The following is a 16,887-nucleotide window of genomic DNA, read 5'->3' on the forward strand; positions in this document are numbered from 1 at the left end:
TTTATTTAAAGTCCATTTAAAGGAACACACCAATATTATGGGAAATGCCTGCAATATTTCCACTCAAATCCAACCCAAACATCAGACCAAAATAAAAAAAATTTAATTAAGTACAATACCAAGAGGGGAACTGTTGCCTAGAGGGCGCTGTTTGGCGACATTACAGATTCTACCTTTAAAGGAATAATGCCAACATTATGGGAAATATGAATGCTTACTGTCTTCTCCAGAGTCAGACACGAAGATATAACAATTTCCTCTCTGTGCATTCAGTAGTAAACTATCTGATTTAGCCTAGTCTATCCTAGCACAAATTAATGGAAGCGGATACAGACCACTGGCCTAGCTTAAAACTCTGGGAAAGGCTAGCTGGTCCGTATCCGCTTCCATCAATTTATGCTGAGCTAGGCTAGCTTGCAGCCGGATAGCTTTCTACTGAATGCACAGAGAGAAATTTGGTCTATCTTCTCGTATGACTCTGGAGAAAACGGTCAACAGAGTGTGTTTCCCGTAACGTCGGCGTATTCCTTTAAGCTCTAATCGTCTGGACTAGGTTCTTCACACTGTTCCCGCTCCTGTATGCCCTGGAAACAGAGGTAGTGAGAGTGGCAGTAGACGGGTGGCTTGTTGGGACGGGACCCGACCTGCTCTGGTTTCTGCGAGGCGAAGGGGTTCGGCCCACTGTCCCTGACGTTCACCTCCAGGTCCAGCAGGATCTGAAGCGAACACTTGAGCTCCATCTCACTGTGCGGAAAACCAGACAGAGAGACAAAGAGACCAGGCTGGGGGTCACTCTCTCTGTCCAATCCATCAGTTCAATCCATTCCATCCTATATGAAAAGGTATCATGGCAGTTTGATGGTAATTTTAGCTTTACCATGGTACCGTCGGCCATAATTGACCGTGGTACTGCCACTTTTGTACTTAAATGGTATAATCCAATTGTAACCATTGATACCGATGGTAATATCATCATTAGTAGTGACCAAAAATTATGGATATACCAGGGTACCTTTTTTTGGAAATACCATAATACTTTTTCATAAGGGGAATTTCTTCAGACTGCAAGTGTTGGAAAACATCTAGCAGCCTTATGAATAAATAATTGAGAATGAATGCAAATTAATTCATTTTAATAATGACTGACTTGGCCCCACCGACACAAATATATGAAGTTGTCAAAACACGTGTTTCTGGCACCCAGTATTTCTTGAATTTCCTACAGCAAAAGGTTAATTGTGTAACATGGTCATTGTAACCAGTGTCATTTTGTGCATTAATCCATTCATGCCTTTGCATTTCTCACATCTAAGTCAGTCTGTCTGTGTAGAGCCGATATGGTGTTTGTTTGTGTGTGTGTGTGTGTACGTGTGCGTGTGTGTGTGCGTGCAAGGTCGTGCGCCGTGCGTGCGTGTGTGTCTGTCTGTCCAGAGATCTAATCTAATCTACAAGGCCGTGGTGGATGAAACTGGCCACACAGGCCGACAGCAGGCCAAGGACGTGCCTCCTGGAATATTTTTCAAATCGGTCAACGACAAGTATTTTATTAATTTTGTTCAACTGGGGACAAAAAAACATTGTAGGATAGCAATGTACAATAACTCTGTATACACTGTATATACATGTATCTATATCTATATCTATATCTATATATATATATATATATATATATATATATATATATATATATATATATATATATATATATATATATATATATATATATATATATATATATATATATATAATGTATATATACCCAACTGTATACTGTACACACTTTATATACTTTTACCTATATATGTGTATATACCACACCTACAGTATGCTTAGTTATACCACTGGCTAGTAACATAGTGTATTCATACTTGTAATAATACTGTACATACATTAGCCTAGCATATTTACTACTAGTCATTTATACATATTCACATGTTACACTGTATATTACTATGCACCCTGGTTAGATGCCAACTTTGTTGTACTGTACTTGTGCTGTGCAATGACAATAACATTGAATGTAATCTAATTAAACGTGGTTAGTGGTTAAGGTTAGCGGTTAAGGTTAGGGTTAAGGTTTGGTCAGTTCTAGATTATATATACTGTACAACTCAACGTGGAAGCAAAAAGCCCTGCACATTCTGGTGTGCTACCAGTACCCACAAGGCTGACATGGGCCGAGCAGACGTGTGAACCAAGCCTTACTTGTACAGGGTGAAGCAGGCAGGGACCTCGTAGTCTCTGAGCAGCAGGAGGGTGGGGAGCCACCCCTCCACCAGACCCTGGTTTGCGTGGAACCCTATAGATCCAAAACACACGGAACCCGTTACAGGGATCAAAAACCATACAACCTGTCAACAACTACAACCATAGGCGTCAATTTAGGGGGTGGGGGGGGGTGGGGGGGTTGCAGAGGACATGTCCCCCTAAATATTGAGAAGAGATACATTTGTCCCCCTAAAAGAATATATAGCTAATGAAAGTCAACCCCCTCCCCAAGAGAGCTAAAAAAAATAAGGGGGTCAAAACACTCCTTCTTACCTGTAAGTATACGTATATTAACCAACAATTTCAGACACCCCTACAGGACCATGAATTGATGCAGAAAATGCACAAATTGGTGCAGAAAAGTACACCAGAATGCAGGAAATTAAGTGTTTGACGCTCAACATTTCCTGGGGCAGGAGCCACAGACCCCCCTGCTTAAAGTCTTTCTGTGTCTGTTTCTTACGCTGTTCTTTCTGTGTCTGTTTCTTACGCTGTTCTTTCTGTGTCTGTTTCTTACGCTGTTCTTTCTGTGTCTGTTTCTTACGCTGTTCTTTCTGTGTCTGTTTCTTACGCTGTTCTTTCTGTGTCTGTTTCTTACGCTGTTCTTTCTGTGTCTGTTTCTTACGCTGTTCTTTCTGTGTCTGTTTCTTTCTGTGTCTGTTTCTTTCTGTGTCTGTTTCTTTCTGTGTCTGTTTCTTACTATACCCACCATAGATTTGCAAGAGAGCAAAGTCAAGTCTGGAGACCCTTGTTTGCCATTAAGGGTGAAGGATTAAGACACGCTCCGACGCAGAGCTGCCTGTACCCGTCTGCACATCACGGTCTGCTAAACAGCTCTGCCCAAGAGAGACAGAACTGTACCAAATCCAGGCATCCGCGACCAAATTAGTTTGAAAGAAAATGTGGCAGTAATAAATAATTGGGTGAATACAGAGTATCACTTAATAACCAAAAGTTAAGCTTGTCTGAACCTTTACAAGTTATACAGTGATGTAGTTATCAGAAGTGTTATACAGTGATGTAGTTATCAGAAGTGTTATACAGTGATGTAGTTATCAGAAGTGTTATACAGTGATGTAGTTATCAGAAGTGTTATACAGTGATGTAGTTATCAGAAGTGTTATACAGTGATGTAGTTATACAGTGATGTAGTTATCAGAAGTGTTATACAGTGATGTAGTTATCAGAAAAGTAAATGGACTATAGTTCTATGTCTTTTCTGCTTAAGGAAACCATATCTTTATGGCTGCGTTCATCGTTGTTTCCATGGACACGGTGAATAAACAAGGTTGACGCTGTGAAATTAAACTATTTAACTTTTTCAACTCATTTTCGGTTCTTATTTATAAAGGAGACAAATAAATATGGGAAACAATAATATAATAGTATTTATTCAATATGCTGAGGGATAATAAGACGAGTATACAGTCGGTAGCACCGGTTAGTTTACTTCCTCTTTGGGCTGGAGTGGGAGATGTTTGCCAGTGGAACGTCGTCCAACTCTCTGCGTAGGAGAACGTGATTACGCAGGGATTAGGCTTGATTACACACTCAGCCCCTTGTCATCAGCTGCTCGTATCCTTCCTTTGTAAGCTGAGGTATTATGACTTTCTCTGCACACGTCACTTCAACGTTTACACTAATCACCTGTGACTAGCAGGGCTCAAGGAGTCCCCTTCATGCTTTCTATCCGCGAAGAACGAGTCATTAACTGGCAAATGGCGAGCGTTTACTACCACACTACAGAAGGTTAACCCTTTCACTGCCACACTACAGAAGGTTAACCTTTCACTACCACACTACAGACCGTTAACCCTTTGTAGTGTGGTAGTGAAAGGGTTAACCCTTTGTAGCGTGGTAGTGAAAGGGTTAACCTTCTGTAGTGTGGTAGTGAAAGGGTTAACCCTTTGTGGTGTGGTAGTGAAAGGGTTAACCTTTTGTAGGGTGGTAGTGAAAGGGTTAACATTCTGTAGTTGGAAGTGAAAGGGTTAACCCTTTGTAGTGTGGTAGTGAAAGGGTTAACCTTTTGTAGGGTGGTAGTGAAAGCATTAATCCTTTGTAGTGTAGAAGTGAAAGGGTTAACCTTCTCTAGTATGGTAGTGAAAGGGTTAACCTTCTGTAGTTGGAAGTGAAAGGGTTAACCTTCTGTAGTGTGGTAGTGAAAGGGTTAACCGTTTGTAGTTGGAGTGAAAGGGTTAACCCTTTGTAGTGTCACATCACATGTCCTCCTCACAACAGAATGACAGGATTCAGGTAAACCCTTTCACTTCCAACTACATCAGCTAAATGCCCCGTTCACTACCACACTACAGAAGGTTAACCGTCTGTAACCCTTTGTAGTGTGGTAGTGAAAGGGTTGTGAGGAGGACATGTTGTGATAATGGGACAGAAAACGTAACCAATGTGTTGTGAGAGCTTGGCCACATGCCCCCACTGCACTATAACATAATATGTTATATATATGTTAATATATATATTCGGGTGCCCTCGTGGCGCACCGCATAGTGCCTCGCACACCTACGCGGCCGTCCCGGGTTCGCCTCCCGCTCCCGGGGGATAATTTGTCGCATTGTCTTCCCCACTCTTCTCCCCTTCATACCTCTCCTCTGTCGGTCATGTCTGACCAGAAAAAAGTTAGAAAAACGCTAAAAAGAAATCTTAAAAAAATAATATATATATAATATATTATGACAATTAGGGTACATACTCTCACCTGCACCTTGTGTATACTGGTTACCTAAATTGTATTGCCTATATTTATTGTAACATATATTATGACGAGGCATACCCTCATCTGCACCTTTGTTTACACTGTTTATTTTTCCTCAGATTTTTATATTCAGATTGAATTTGAATGCCTATATTTATGTCTTTCTACTATTACCCTGCCCATACCTGTACCCCCCCCATGCTGCTATGACGCCTACATTTCAAACAGTCATTCAATAGAGGTCTAGTCTCCTCTGGGTGACGTCATAAGATAAGATAAGATATTCCTTTATTGATCCCCTTGGGGAAATTCGGTCGTCATAGAAGCATTATAAAAGTAAACGTTTACACAAAGTGCAGTATACACAAGGTACCCTAAATCTGTGCAGATTTACAGAAAAACGTGAATACACAAGTTCAAGTTCAACTCAAGTTCAGACCTATGTTACTCTATTTCATTAGCACTAAAAGTGGATTTTCTTTATTGTATCAGAAACCTCAGAATGTTATCTTTCAAAAGAGACCATGCTCATGGATGTGCTATACGTATAAAGTATAGTATTGCAGTATGCAGTCCTCAAGTTCAAGTTTAAAAATGGCCACTTTTCTGGGCACCAGTTAGGAGGTTAAAAGTCAGACACACTTAGTGGTCAGACATTCCTAATAGTTCTCAGGTTCTGCAGCCATTAGTTTCTCGGGGCGCCGATGCGGCGGAGCTCAAGTTCGCTTTACGTCCAGTTATCTCACGTCCTCCTCACAGCAGAACGATATAGGATTCAGGTTAAAAATAAACAATCGACCAAATGATTAGTTCGACAAATTCCATGACCTATAGTTGACTAGGAATGTCTTAAGTCGAGGACATCCCTATAGTGAATGAGACATATCGATTAATTATTCCAAAGGAGTTGACCTCATATAAACACTTCACTGGCCCCAGTCTAAAACCTCAAAGTGGCTGTGAGTTTCTCACGCATATAAACAGTTAATCTACACTGACTGCACCAGTTGGGCTGTGTAGATAATCCCAGGCTGACAGGTGTCCGCTGGCCGTGGGAACTCAGTGTGGCCCGGAGTAGTATAGCCTCATGTGAACAGTGTAGTTCACTACTGCAAATGCAAAAAACTAATCTAGAAGAAGGAAAGAACGCTTAGTATCAAATATGCAAAGTCAAACTAAGGAATCTATAGTATTGGTTCTTGTATAGTATAGTTTAGAAATAGCAAGTATAGCATAAGAATATAGAGTAAAAACTGTATATTGTATAGTAGTGTGTGTACATAGGACCCAGTGCTTTAATCCGTAGCTAACATTGTATTATCTCAGGACTTTAGCATGTCTATTTTATCATGCCTATTTTATGTCTAATTTATTACCTGTTTATTATGTCTATTTTATTATTTAGTATTATTGCACAATCAAAGCGGGCATGGCCACCCGCATTTCACTGTATGCCCTGGTATGTATGTGACAAATAAACCTCTTGAATCTTGAATCTATTGCATCTGCAACTGATTTGTGTGTGTGTTTGTGTTAGTATGTTTGTGTGTGTGTGTGTTAGTGTGTGTGCGTTTGATTATGTGTGAGCTCCAAAATAATGCCACCGGTCCGGGACTATACTATTAGCACACAGAGGGGTGTATCATATTATCCACTCGCTGCTCCGTGTCGCCGGTGAACACAAACAAACTGCAGGAGAGGATTTGTGCGTGAATAATGCATGTTTTGATACACCCCTCCTCCCAGGTTACCATTCAATTGGCCGATAAATCATTTAACAGCAAGTAAGCGCTTCGAACTCCGAGGGGACGAGGTGACAAAGAGACGTCGACCTCCCGACTGTTAATGACCCCAATAACTGCCTGTCGCCAGTTTGAATTTGGGACAATGATAAATACTCCACATGAATCTGCTATGATGCGGTCGTCTGCAGCTTTGCTCTTTGTTCCCTGCAGTCAAGAGATGTCGTAAAGGCGTGGGAGTGATTCCCCTGTCAGGATGGTATTTAATGAATGGACAATAGGCTATTCTGAAAGTTAATGCCAGACCCCCCAAAAGAGAGAGAGGCGGGGGGGGGGGGGGGTCTGTGTTTTTATGAGGCTTCTGATTCCAGTCATCTATCTTTGCTGCGCTGATGTCACTCTTTCATCAGCTGTCTTAGACCCAAAACCCCTTCTCTCTCTCTCTCTCTCTCTCTCTCTCTCTCTCTCTCTCTCTCTCTCTCTCTCTCTCTCTCTCTCTCTCTCTCTCTCTCTCTCTCTCTCTCTCTCTCTCTCTCTCTCTCTCTCTCTCTCTCTCTCTCTCTCTCTCTCTCTCTCTCTCTCCTCTCTCTCTCTCTCTCTCTCTGCTCAGTATCCTACTCTCACTTTCTGTCTTTATCTGATTTCCCTCCCTCTCAGCTATGCAGTGCCTTGTCAGGTTTGCAGTATGAAATATGGCCGGGCTGTCAGGTGGTTTACTTGGAGGATGACCGATTCCTGTATATTTAGCTCCAGCCCACCGGAGCGTGTAGAGAGTCTGTTTAGAACCTAGCTGTCTGGGAGATGTAGAGTCTGTTTAGAACCTAGCTGTCTGGGAGGCGTGTAGAGTCTGTGTTTAGAACCTAGCTGTCTGGGAGGCGTGTAGAGTCTGTGTTTAGAACCTAGCTGTCTGGGAGGCGTTTAGAGTCTGTGTTTAGAACCTAGCTGTCTGGGAGGCGTATAGAGTCTGTGTTTAGAACCTAGCTGTCTGGGAGGCGTATAGAGTCTGTGTTTAGAACCTAGCTGTCTGGGAGGCGTATAGAGTCTGTGTTTAGAACCTAGCTGTCTGGGAGGCGTTTAGAGTCTGTGTTTAGAACCTAGCTGTCTGGGAGGCGTATAGAGTCTGTGTTTAGAACCTAGCTGTCTGGGAGGCGTGTAGAGTCTGTGTTTAGAACCTAGCTGTCTGGGAGGCGTGTAGAGTCTGTTTAGAACCTAGCTGTCTGGGAGGCGTATAGAGTCTGTTTAGAACCTAGCTGTCTGGGAGGCGTGTAGAGTCTGTTTAGAACCTATAGCTGTCTGGGAGGCGTATAGAGTCTGTTTAGAACCTAGCTGTCTGGGAGGCGTGTAGAGTCTGTGTTTAGAACCTAGCTGTCTGGGAGGCATGTAGAGTCTGTGTTTAGAACCTAGCGTGAAACAGAGACTAGCTCCTCGGCTAGTAGTAACAAGAAGGCTCTGCTTCCTGCCACTACCTGCCTGTGACTCTCAGAGCCCCTCGCTGCCCTGTACCTGGTGTGACGTCAGCATTAAGATGACACACGCACGCTATGAAACATGGATTAAAATATGCATGTGCGTGGAGGTTGTGGTTTGGTCGACAAAATGTTTGATAAAAACGCTAAAACTGGGTCAATTTCGATTTGATCTAATCTATTACAATCTTTTCTTAATTCTATTTTTTTTATAGATTTTAATAAATTCTCTGCTCATTCTATGCCTGTCTATAATTATGCCAACTTTATTCTAATTTGTATGTCTATTTTGTGTCTACATCACTGCTGTGAAGCACTTTGAGCTGCAATTCTTGTATGAAATAGTTTATTATTATTATTATTATTATTATTATTATTATTATTATTATTATTATTATTATTATTATTATTATTATTATTATTATTATTATTATTATTATTATTATTATTATTATTATTATTATTATTATTATTATTATTATTATTATTATTATTATTATTATTATTATTATTATTATTATTGTTATTATTACTGCAACCTCCATCCGTTCTCATTCCTATATCACACATCTGACAGCAGACAAACTGGCAGCCAAATCCAGGTTGAAGACGTTAATAATAATAAAAAAAAAAAAAAAAAAAAAAAAAAAAAAAAAAGCTAGATAGTATGTCCTGTGATTCTAAGTGATGAAGTTTTACTACCCTGTCGACACTAAGGCTATTTTTGTCAAAGAAGGCGTCTCATTGGATGTCGCATGTTGGAAAGAAAACTGATCAGTAAAGCCAAAGCTGAGCTATGTGCTGGCATCCTCATAAAACTACTTAGTAATAAGGTCGGTATGCAACTTTGCAGGGCAAGGCGATGGATGAATTGTTGGAAATTCCAAATCGTTGTTACACCAAAACCCATTCCATCCATGAAGGCATCTCGCTGCCTGTGGTCTCTGTTTAGCTCTTATCAGCAGGCTACCCTTCAGATGGTTTAAAGGCAGGGGACGGTGCTGACATGAGTCCCAGGGGTGAACTGAGACGTTCCTCCCAGGGCTGCAGGCAGTGCAGGCAGGCTGCCGGAGTACAGCAATCAGAAGGCTATGTCTGGGCCAATCAGAAGGCTATGTCTGGGCCAATCAGAAGGCTATGTCTGGGCCAATCAGAAGGCTATGTTGCGCCAATCAGAAGGCTATGTCTGGGCCAGCTGTTGACATGCATCACCCAAATGCCCAGTAAAAGTCTTGTGCTAATGAATGGGCCAGAGCTAGTGAGATACACTGCCTCTCCTCCTCCTCCTCCTCCTCCTCCCATTCCTGCTGTGCCTTCCTTAAAGAAGAGGAGGGGTCATAAAACTGTCTAAGGGGGGAGTCAAGCCTCTCATAAGACAGCTGACCATGAACATAACTTTGTCCATTTCTGTAAATAGCTGCCGTGTTCAGTCTGCTGGTTCAGCCCTTTTTGAGACTTTCAAAGAGACCCTCCCAAGACTTCAGAGTTCCCGTGATCACGTTTCGATGAAGCCCCGTAGCTTTTAATCAATTCTTTGACACTATTAAAATGTATATGCCAGCTGTCAGCAGTACCTCCGGCTCGGTCAGTCGTCCCTACGAACACAATTGGCAGTGTTTGAAACTCCTCGCCGGCTGGCAACTATCGAAGGAGGCATGTGGTAGTCTACACCCTCCCCAGACCAACAGTAGGGCAGCATGTGGTAGTCTACACCCTCCCCAGACCAACAGTAGGGCAGCATGTGGTAGTCTACACCCTCCCCAGACCAACAGTAGGGCAGCATGTGGTAGTCTACACCCTCCCCAGACCAACAGTAGGGCAGCATGTGGTAGTCTACACCCTCCCCAGAACCAACAGTAGGGCAGCGCAACGACCAAGAAGGGAATTGGCATAACGACTTGGGGAATTGGGGGGATGGGAGGAAAAGATAGAAAAGCAGAAATAAATAAATACAAATAATGTATCTGCCTACCAGGATGGAATCCGACCACCAGGTCCGGTTTGGCCGCTTCCTCTTTCTCCACCAGCTCCTCCCAGAACTGATGGTAGAGGCCCTTGTAGGCGCTGATGTAGACCCTCTGTCTGGGACCAAAAGCCCTGAGAGGAGGCCTGGTGATGGGGCCGTCCACCACCTCCGGTCCCACCATCACCACCTCCAGGCCCTGGTGTCCGGGGAACATGCGGTTCAGCTCATCATAGTCCGTCAGCCGGGCCCCCATCGTCTCGCTGAGCGAGGCCCCCGCCAGGTGGATACAGAGAGGTCTGGCATACGGGTCCAGGTTAAAGTGTCGCATCGCCATGCCGACGCTCAGAACCCGAGAGAGGAAATCGGTCTGGACCCTCCACACCGACTCCCTCAGGTCGGCGTCTTGCGGTCGGGGCCGGACGGCGTTCGCCCAGAGCGTCTCCATGCCGGTGCTAAACACCACAGCGTCCAGGCGTGGCGCGAGGTCACCCTGCATGGGGAGCCAGTCGTCCCAGTTCCTCACTTCAGATGCGGACTTGGACCAGTTCTCGGTGGTCCACGGGAGCTCCCCTGGAAGGGTGATAGAAGGGATATGAAGAGTTCCAAGTTTTCAAGTTTTGTTTTATTTGTCACATACAAGGTACATGTACATTAAGTGAAATGCTTGGTTCTGTATGAGCCTCCTGAGATTGTGCTTCATACAGTAAAAAAAAAAGTTCAAAGGTAAAAAAGAGTAAAGACCAAACACTATACAAAATATACAATATACTAAACTAAAATGCAAAAATTAGGTAGAAGAGGTAGTGCAAATGTTTTGGAATAAATAGATAGAAACATGGTGTAATGTAACGTGTTTAAAGTGTCTAAAGTGAGCGAATGTTTAAGGTGAATGTCAGAGTGAGTGTGTGCATGAGGGTGTTGTGTGCAGTGAATGTAGAAGCTACGGTAGAGGCTGCTGTTGATGTCGTCTCCTCTATCTTGAACTAACGGAGAGCAGAGGACTGAGCTTATTGCAAATTTACCCAAGTATAAAAAAAAAACGAAAAGAAAAGAAAAACATTGAGTGTTTCAAAGAACTGAAAGCATTTGTTGAACATTCATTCAACCTTTATTTAAACTTGAGATAAAATAACACAAAGATAAAACAAAAATGTCAAACGTTCCCAATATTGTCAACTTCTTTTCGTTGTACCGTACTTCTGCTGTATAATGATAATACATTTGAATCTAATCTGAATCTAATATTGAATCTTGAAGCATCCTATTTATTAGTTCCTGTCATTCTTAGTTCCCATAGCCATAGTTCATATACACTTCTGATCCAATTAGGATACAACCTTGTTCAAAACACAGGTCACGTGTTTTATTTGAATTAATTTACACCATTGTCCTTTGAAATCACTATTGTGGGGGACGGCAGTACTTGCTTTACCTGCTTGCACGTGGGTTTAGGCGCTAAACCGAGGCCCTGACTGCATTCGGGTCATTAAAGAACCCAGGGTGTCTATCGCAAAGAGTAGGGGGTTCCCCGACATACCTGGCCAAATTCCCTATCAGGTCTCTGACATCAAGGCCACCTAAGCATCCCTTCCCCTTAATTGGCTGATATCAATCCCTGTCTCCTGAGCTGTTCAGCCATTGTGTAGTGTGATGTGTGGCTGGTGCCAGTGTATGGCTGTGAGGGCTGCGTGTGTGTGTGGGTCACAAGCAGTTAATAGGGACTCTTTAAGTTATCCGTGTAACGAATAACCACAAAACTGCTTAAGCAGACATTAAAGCGAAGGGGGAAAATAAACAACACAAAACAACCTTTACAGGCGGAAGCCTCAAACTGAGTATTTAAGAAAATAAATCAAGTCCAAAAAACAGGACAACACTGAATAAAGAGGTATAGTAGAAAAAGAAATAAGCCACAAAGGCCCCTCCAAATAACGGAGTTTATATTGAAAACGTGAAACAATAAACCTCCACTAAGGGAGTTTATGTGCCGTAGTGGGCAAAGACAGTTCCAAAAGAGACCATAAAAGGCTCAGCCTCTATAAAACAAAGTGTAGAATAAAGCCAGTAGCCCAAAACAAGAATGGCTACAAATAAAGGCTAAATTCTGAGTAGGGCAGAGATCAGCACTACACTTCAATATAACAAGCATGACCAGAGGGATAACCAACACAAGGAAATGAAAAAGCTGTTGACACTGCGAGATTCAAACTTAAATAGACTCAGCCTTTCCATAGGCACAACTGCACTGAATCAGGTGCAATCAAGCCCACACACCTGCCGACCCATGAGGCAATTAACCACAGAGACCAGTGATTGACAGCTATCCCTCACAGGAAGACGAAATAAGGCAAAAACCATGACAATGGCAGCCATTGAGCCTGCGTAGCCCAAGGTAGGGTACTACCAGTGGTGGTGAAGGAGGCAATGTCCACCCTACATTGTGGGGAGCGCTTTGAGTGTCTAGAAAAGCGCTATATAGATGTAATGATCATTCATTCATTCATTCATTCATACTATTTCTCACCAGTGAACATCAGCCACTCCACCAGCCTGTCGATGGCCACCAGACGCAGCTTCTTGCAGACTTTCTTATGTTCATGCCAGTTCTTCTTCTGGCACTCCTTCGTGCAATAGTACACGTTCAAACACCTGTGAGAAGGGAGGGAGGGAGACGGGAGGTGGGGGGCAGTGAAAAAGTGATACAACGAAACAAAAACAATACCATTCAATTGACCATATTCACACGGCGGCCAATTTTACATTTAGTAATGTATCCATTTATTTATCCAAAGCCACTTACAAGTTCTGTACAACAAGTCAGCAGGAAGGGTACAACTCTGGCAGCTAAGGGTCAGTAACATTGTTCGTAAAACAGTGTTGAACTTGAGTGCTACAGTTGCGTGCATAGTAGTATAGACATATTAGCATAGTAGGTAGCAATATAGGCATGGTACAGATGCAGCCATTAGGATTCGTTACCATTTTGCTGCAGTGATCTTCTTCTTCTTCTTTCGTGTAACTCTGTATCTTGTAGCCATGCCCTTAACTCTGGTCCCACATCAAAGAGGCTGGCTTCCGAGGGTGGTTTGTATAGGGGGCAGATGGTCAGGATGTGGTCAACAGTCTGCTCAGGGTCTCCACACTCACATGCAGCGCTGTCTGCCAGGCCCCACTTCTTTAATGATGCTTTAAAGCGACCAACCCCAGATCTTAAACGGTTCAGCAGAACCCATTGCCGGCGTGGAAGATCGTCTCCTGTGGCGCCATCTCCTGGATCCCAGATGTAGTGGTGGATACGGGTTGGCCCAGCACTCTCCCACTCTCTCTTCCAGGCTGCCGCCAGCCATCCATTTCTGGATAGGTCCTCAGTGGTGGAACGGAGCATCTCTTGTGCCACCTTGTTGTAGGGGTGGCGGGACTTGAGTCTGCTCATAGGTGCTGTTGTTGTTGTGGTGTTGTGTAGGATGTGCCAGTCATGCTTCACTGCCTTCCTTGCTAGGGCGAGAGTGGCAGCCTCTCGTCGTAGGCCAGCTGGTGCGATTCCTGCAAGGACTGGCAGCAGGAAGACGGGTGTAGCCTTCAGGCATCCACTGATGATCCGGAGGGCGTTGTTAGTAGCCGCATCAACTTTTTTAACGTGTGGGCTTCTGCTCCAGACTGGGGCACAGTACTCCGCTGCAGAGAAGACCAGGGCTTGGGTGGATATCCGAAGGGTCTTGGCAGTGGCTCCCCAGGTTGTACCTGCGAGGCGTCGGATCAGCGCAACCCTTGATGTTGTCTTTGCCCTGACATCTTCGAGGTGTTGTTTGAAGGACAGTGTCCGAAGAAGAAGAAGAAGAAGAAGAAGCATAGTAGGTAGCAATATAGGCATGGTACAGATGCAGCCATTAGGATTCGTTACCATTTTGCTGCAGTGATCGAGCTGTGATCACACTGTGATCGTGCTGTGATCGCACGGTGTCGGCGGTTCTTTGTGTGTGATATCTAGTTATTATGTTAAGTCAAAATAAATGTGTTGGCAGCTGATTTGTGGTCATCGTTTTTCATAATCTTACATTTAAATTAAATGTTTGCTCATGCATATCTTTGGACACATCTAGCTGATTAACCAATACGAATTTGCATAAGGGGGGTTAACACTTTGGGTGCCAAAAAACGAGTTAAGTCGTTTCTGGGCCCAAGTCGTTCAGTGCCAAAAACGTTTTTCCTTTTTTTTCTCGATGTTTTTATTCATTATCCACCCAGGGAGCCTGTTGTTACCATAGGGAATGAGTCTGAGGTCGCCAAGGTGCAATACCTGCCGCATCCAGCTAGATGGCGGTATTGAGCACCCAGGGTCACTCTAATGGGTCCGGGTAATTTTTTTGCTCAGCGGTTATAACGGTCGTATTGAGAAGAATCAAATGCTCCCGACGCCTGATGTGTGGTGGATTATGTTGGCGACACGATGGACATCACTACTTGGAATCGCGATCAGATCATTGGAATATTCTTTTTGGGGTACATACATCCTAGTCAAGGTAAGGGCTATATGATATCAATCTTGCGTTGATCCAAGCATGTCTTCAGCTCGATCCGAACGTGTGTCTGTAACGTTACTCCACAACGTATGCCCCCCCCCCCCCTTTCATGCATTCATGATGAAACATATACCTATGATATAGATTTGATTTGAGAATAATAGTGGGTCCAGGCAAGAAACTGCAACGCTTATAGTAGGATTCACGGATCTCCTCTCTGGTAAACAAGAATACCCTGAAGACTCTAACAGGAGCACTCATTCAAGGGTACTACGACTATGCTTGCACCTCAGCATCGACGGGGGACCGGTCGAGAGAGTGAACAGTTTTAAGTACCTTGGAGTCCACATATCCGAGGACTTGACATGGACCACACACATTGACAGTGTAGTCAAGAAAGCACAACAACGCCTCTACTTCCTTAGGCGCCTAAGGAAGTTTAACGTGAGTCAGAAGATCCTTAAGAACTTCTACTCATGCACAATAGAGAGCATCCTGACTGGCAATATCACCTCCTGGTTTGGGAATAGAACTGACCGTAGCAGACTGCAAAGAGTGGCCCGTTCAGCCGAACGCACAATTGGAGGTGGGCTTCCCACTCTCCAAGACATTTACAATAAGCGTTGTAAGAATAAGGCCAAGAAAATAATAAAAGACTCTAGCCACACAAAAACAACTGCCTCTTTGAACTGCTGCGGTCAGGCAAGCGATACCGGAGTCTCATGGCAAGCACAGAGAGACTCAGAAAGAGCTTCTATCCCCAGGCCATCAGGATGCTCAATGACAATTAACACTATGTAACAAACCATCAAACACACTCACAGCACACACCCACACGTACACACCCACTTTAAATGGACAACTCACTGTAGCACCCACTTTACACACTTTAGACACTAACACACTTTATATTTATATATTATTGGCAACTCATTGCACATAGCCACGCCTTGCACCTTACCTTACCACCACAAGGTGGCACCACAAGCTACCTCATCCCATTTACCTCATCCCATTTATATTGTACTGTAACCACTCTGCATTGTGTATTGCACCACAAGCTACCTCATCCCATTTACCTCATCCCATTTATATTGTATTGTAACTACTCTGCATTGTATATTGTACATATGTATATTGAAAATTGTTGTCTTGTTTACACTTGTTTAAGTACTTGACTTTCTATTTTATACTTATTATACTTTTTATAATTATCTATTTTTACCTAGCACACTCTCAGGAGCAAAACAGAAAGAAGCATTTCATACAAAAGTATCCTGTATTTCTGTATGGCAACTAATAAAGAAACTTGAACTTGAATACCATGACCTCATGGTATCAAAGCACCTCAAAGGCACTAAAAACAAGATTACAAACATCACAAAACAAACTGGTCAGACTACTGCTTGGCCTTACTCCTAAAACCCACCTCACCCCTGCCCATTTTGACAACCTAGGATGGCTTAGAGTAGACAACAGAGTACAGCAACTTGCAATGGGCCTGGTCTACAAGATACACTACACCACTAAGATACCCATGTACCCGTCGAAATACTTCCCAAAGGTCAGTGAATACCATGACCACAACATCAGAGGGAGTTCCACAAATCATGTTCAACCCAGATTCGGCTAAAACAAGGGACTAAGTTCAAGTTCAAGTTCAAGTTCTTTAATAGTTGTCATACAGAAGTACAGAATACTTTCATACAAAATGCTTCTTACTGTTACGCTCCAGAGACTGTGCTAGACAAGATAGTATCAAATAACATAATAACATAATATAGCATGAATTTAGAAGAAGAAAATGAGGTCACAGTTGTTCGGTATAGACATATGTACAATGTTCTGAGTTACCATATAATATACAATACACAACTATGCAGTGTACTAATGTACAGTACTATCTAGTGCAAAGCAGAAATGGGATGAGGTGCAATTTTAGGTACAATTTACAGTAAGGTGTACGAGTTGTAGTGCAATCCTTCATCCATAAATATAAAGTGTGGGGAGTGGGTGCTACAGTGTGTTTGTTTAAAGTGGGTGTGTGCTATAAAGTGTGTGTAGTGGGTGCTGCAGTGTGTTTGTTTAAAGTGAGTGTGTGCGTGTGGATGTGTGTGCTATGTGTGTTTGGTGGTTGTTGTTGTGTAGTGTTCAATCATTGTTCGTTTAGCAGCCTGATGGCCTGGGGATAGAAGCTACTTCTGAGTCTTTCTGT

The 16,887-nt window shown here is 43.2% G+C and overlaps 1 protein-coding gene across 1 annotated transcript in view; it reads right to left on the reverse strand.

Annotated features, from left to right (window-relative positions):
• Positions 1–536: 536 nt before the first annotated feature.
• The window catches only part of LOC311235502 (putative protein MSS51 homolog, mitochondrial), a gene marked incomplete at both ends in the record, with an annotated part of 36,372 nt that continues 20,021 nt past the window's right edge, over positions 537–16,887 (reverse strand). Inside the window, 4 exons of the mRNA XM_084322970.1 lie at positions 537–744; positions 2,206–2,299; positions 10,159–10,722; positions 12,677–12,801. Coding sequence (XP_084179096.1) covers positions 537–744; positions 2,206–2,299; positions 10,159–10,722; positions 12,677–12,801 — 991 coding nt within the window. The remainder of the gene's footprint in view (positions 745–2,205; positions 2,300–10,158; positions 10,723–12,676; positions 12,802–16,887) is intronic.

The sequence above is a fragment of the Notolepis coatsorum genome (genome assembly GCF_963971535.1).
Source record: "Notolepis coatsorum genome assembly, chromosome: 10".
Taxonomy (NCBI): Eukaryota; Metazoa; Chordata; class Actinopteri; order Aulopiformes; family Paralepididae; genus Notolepis; species Notolepis coatsorum.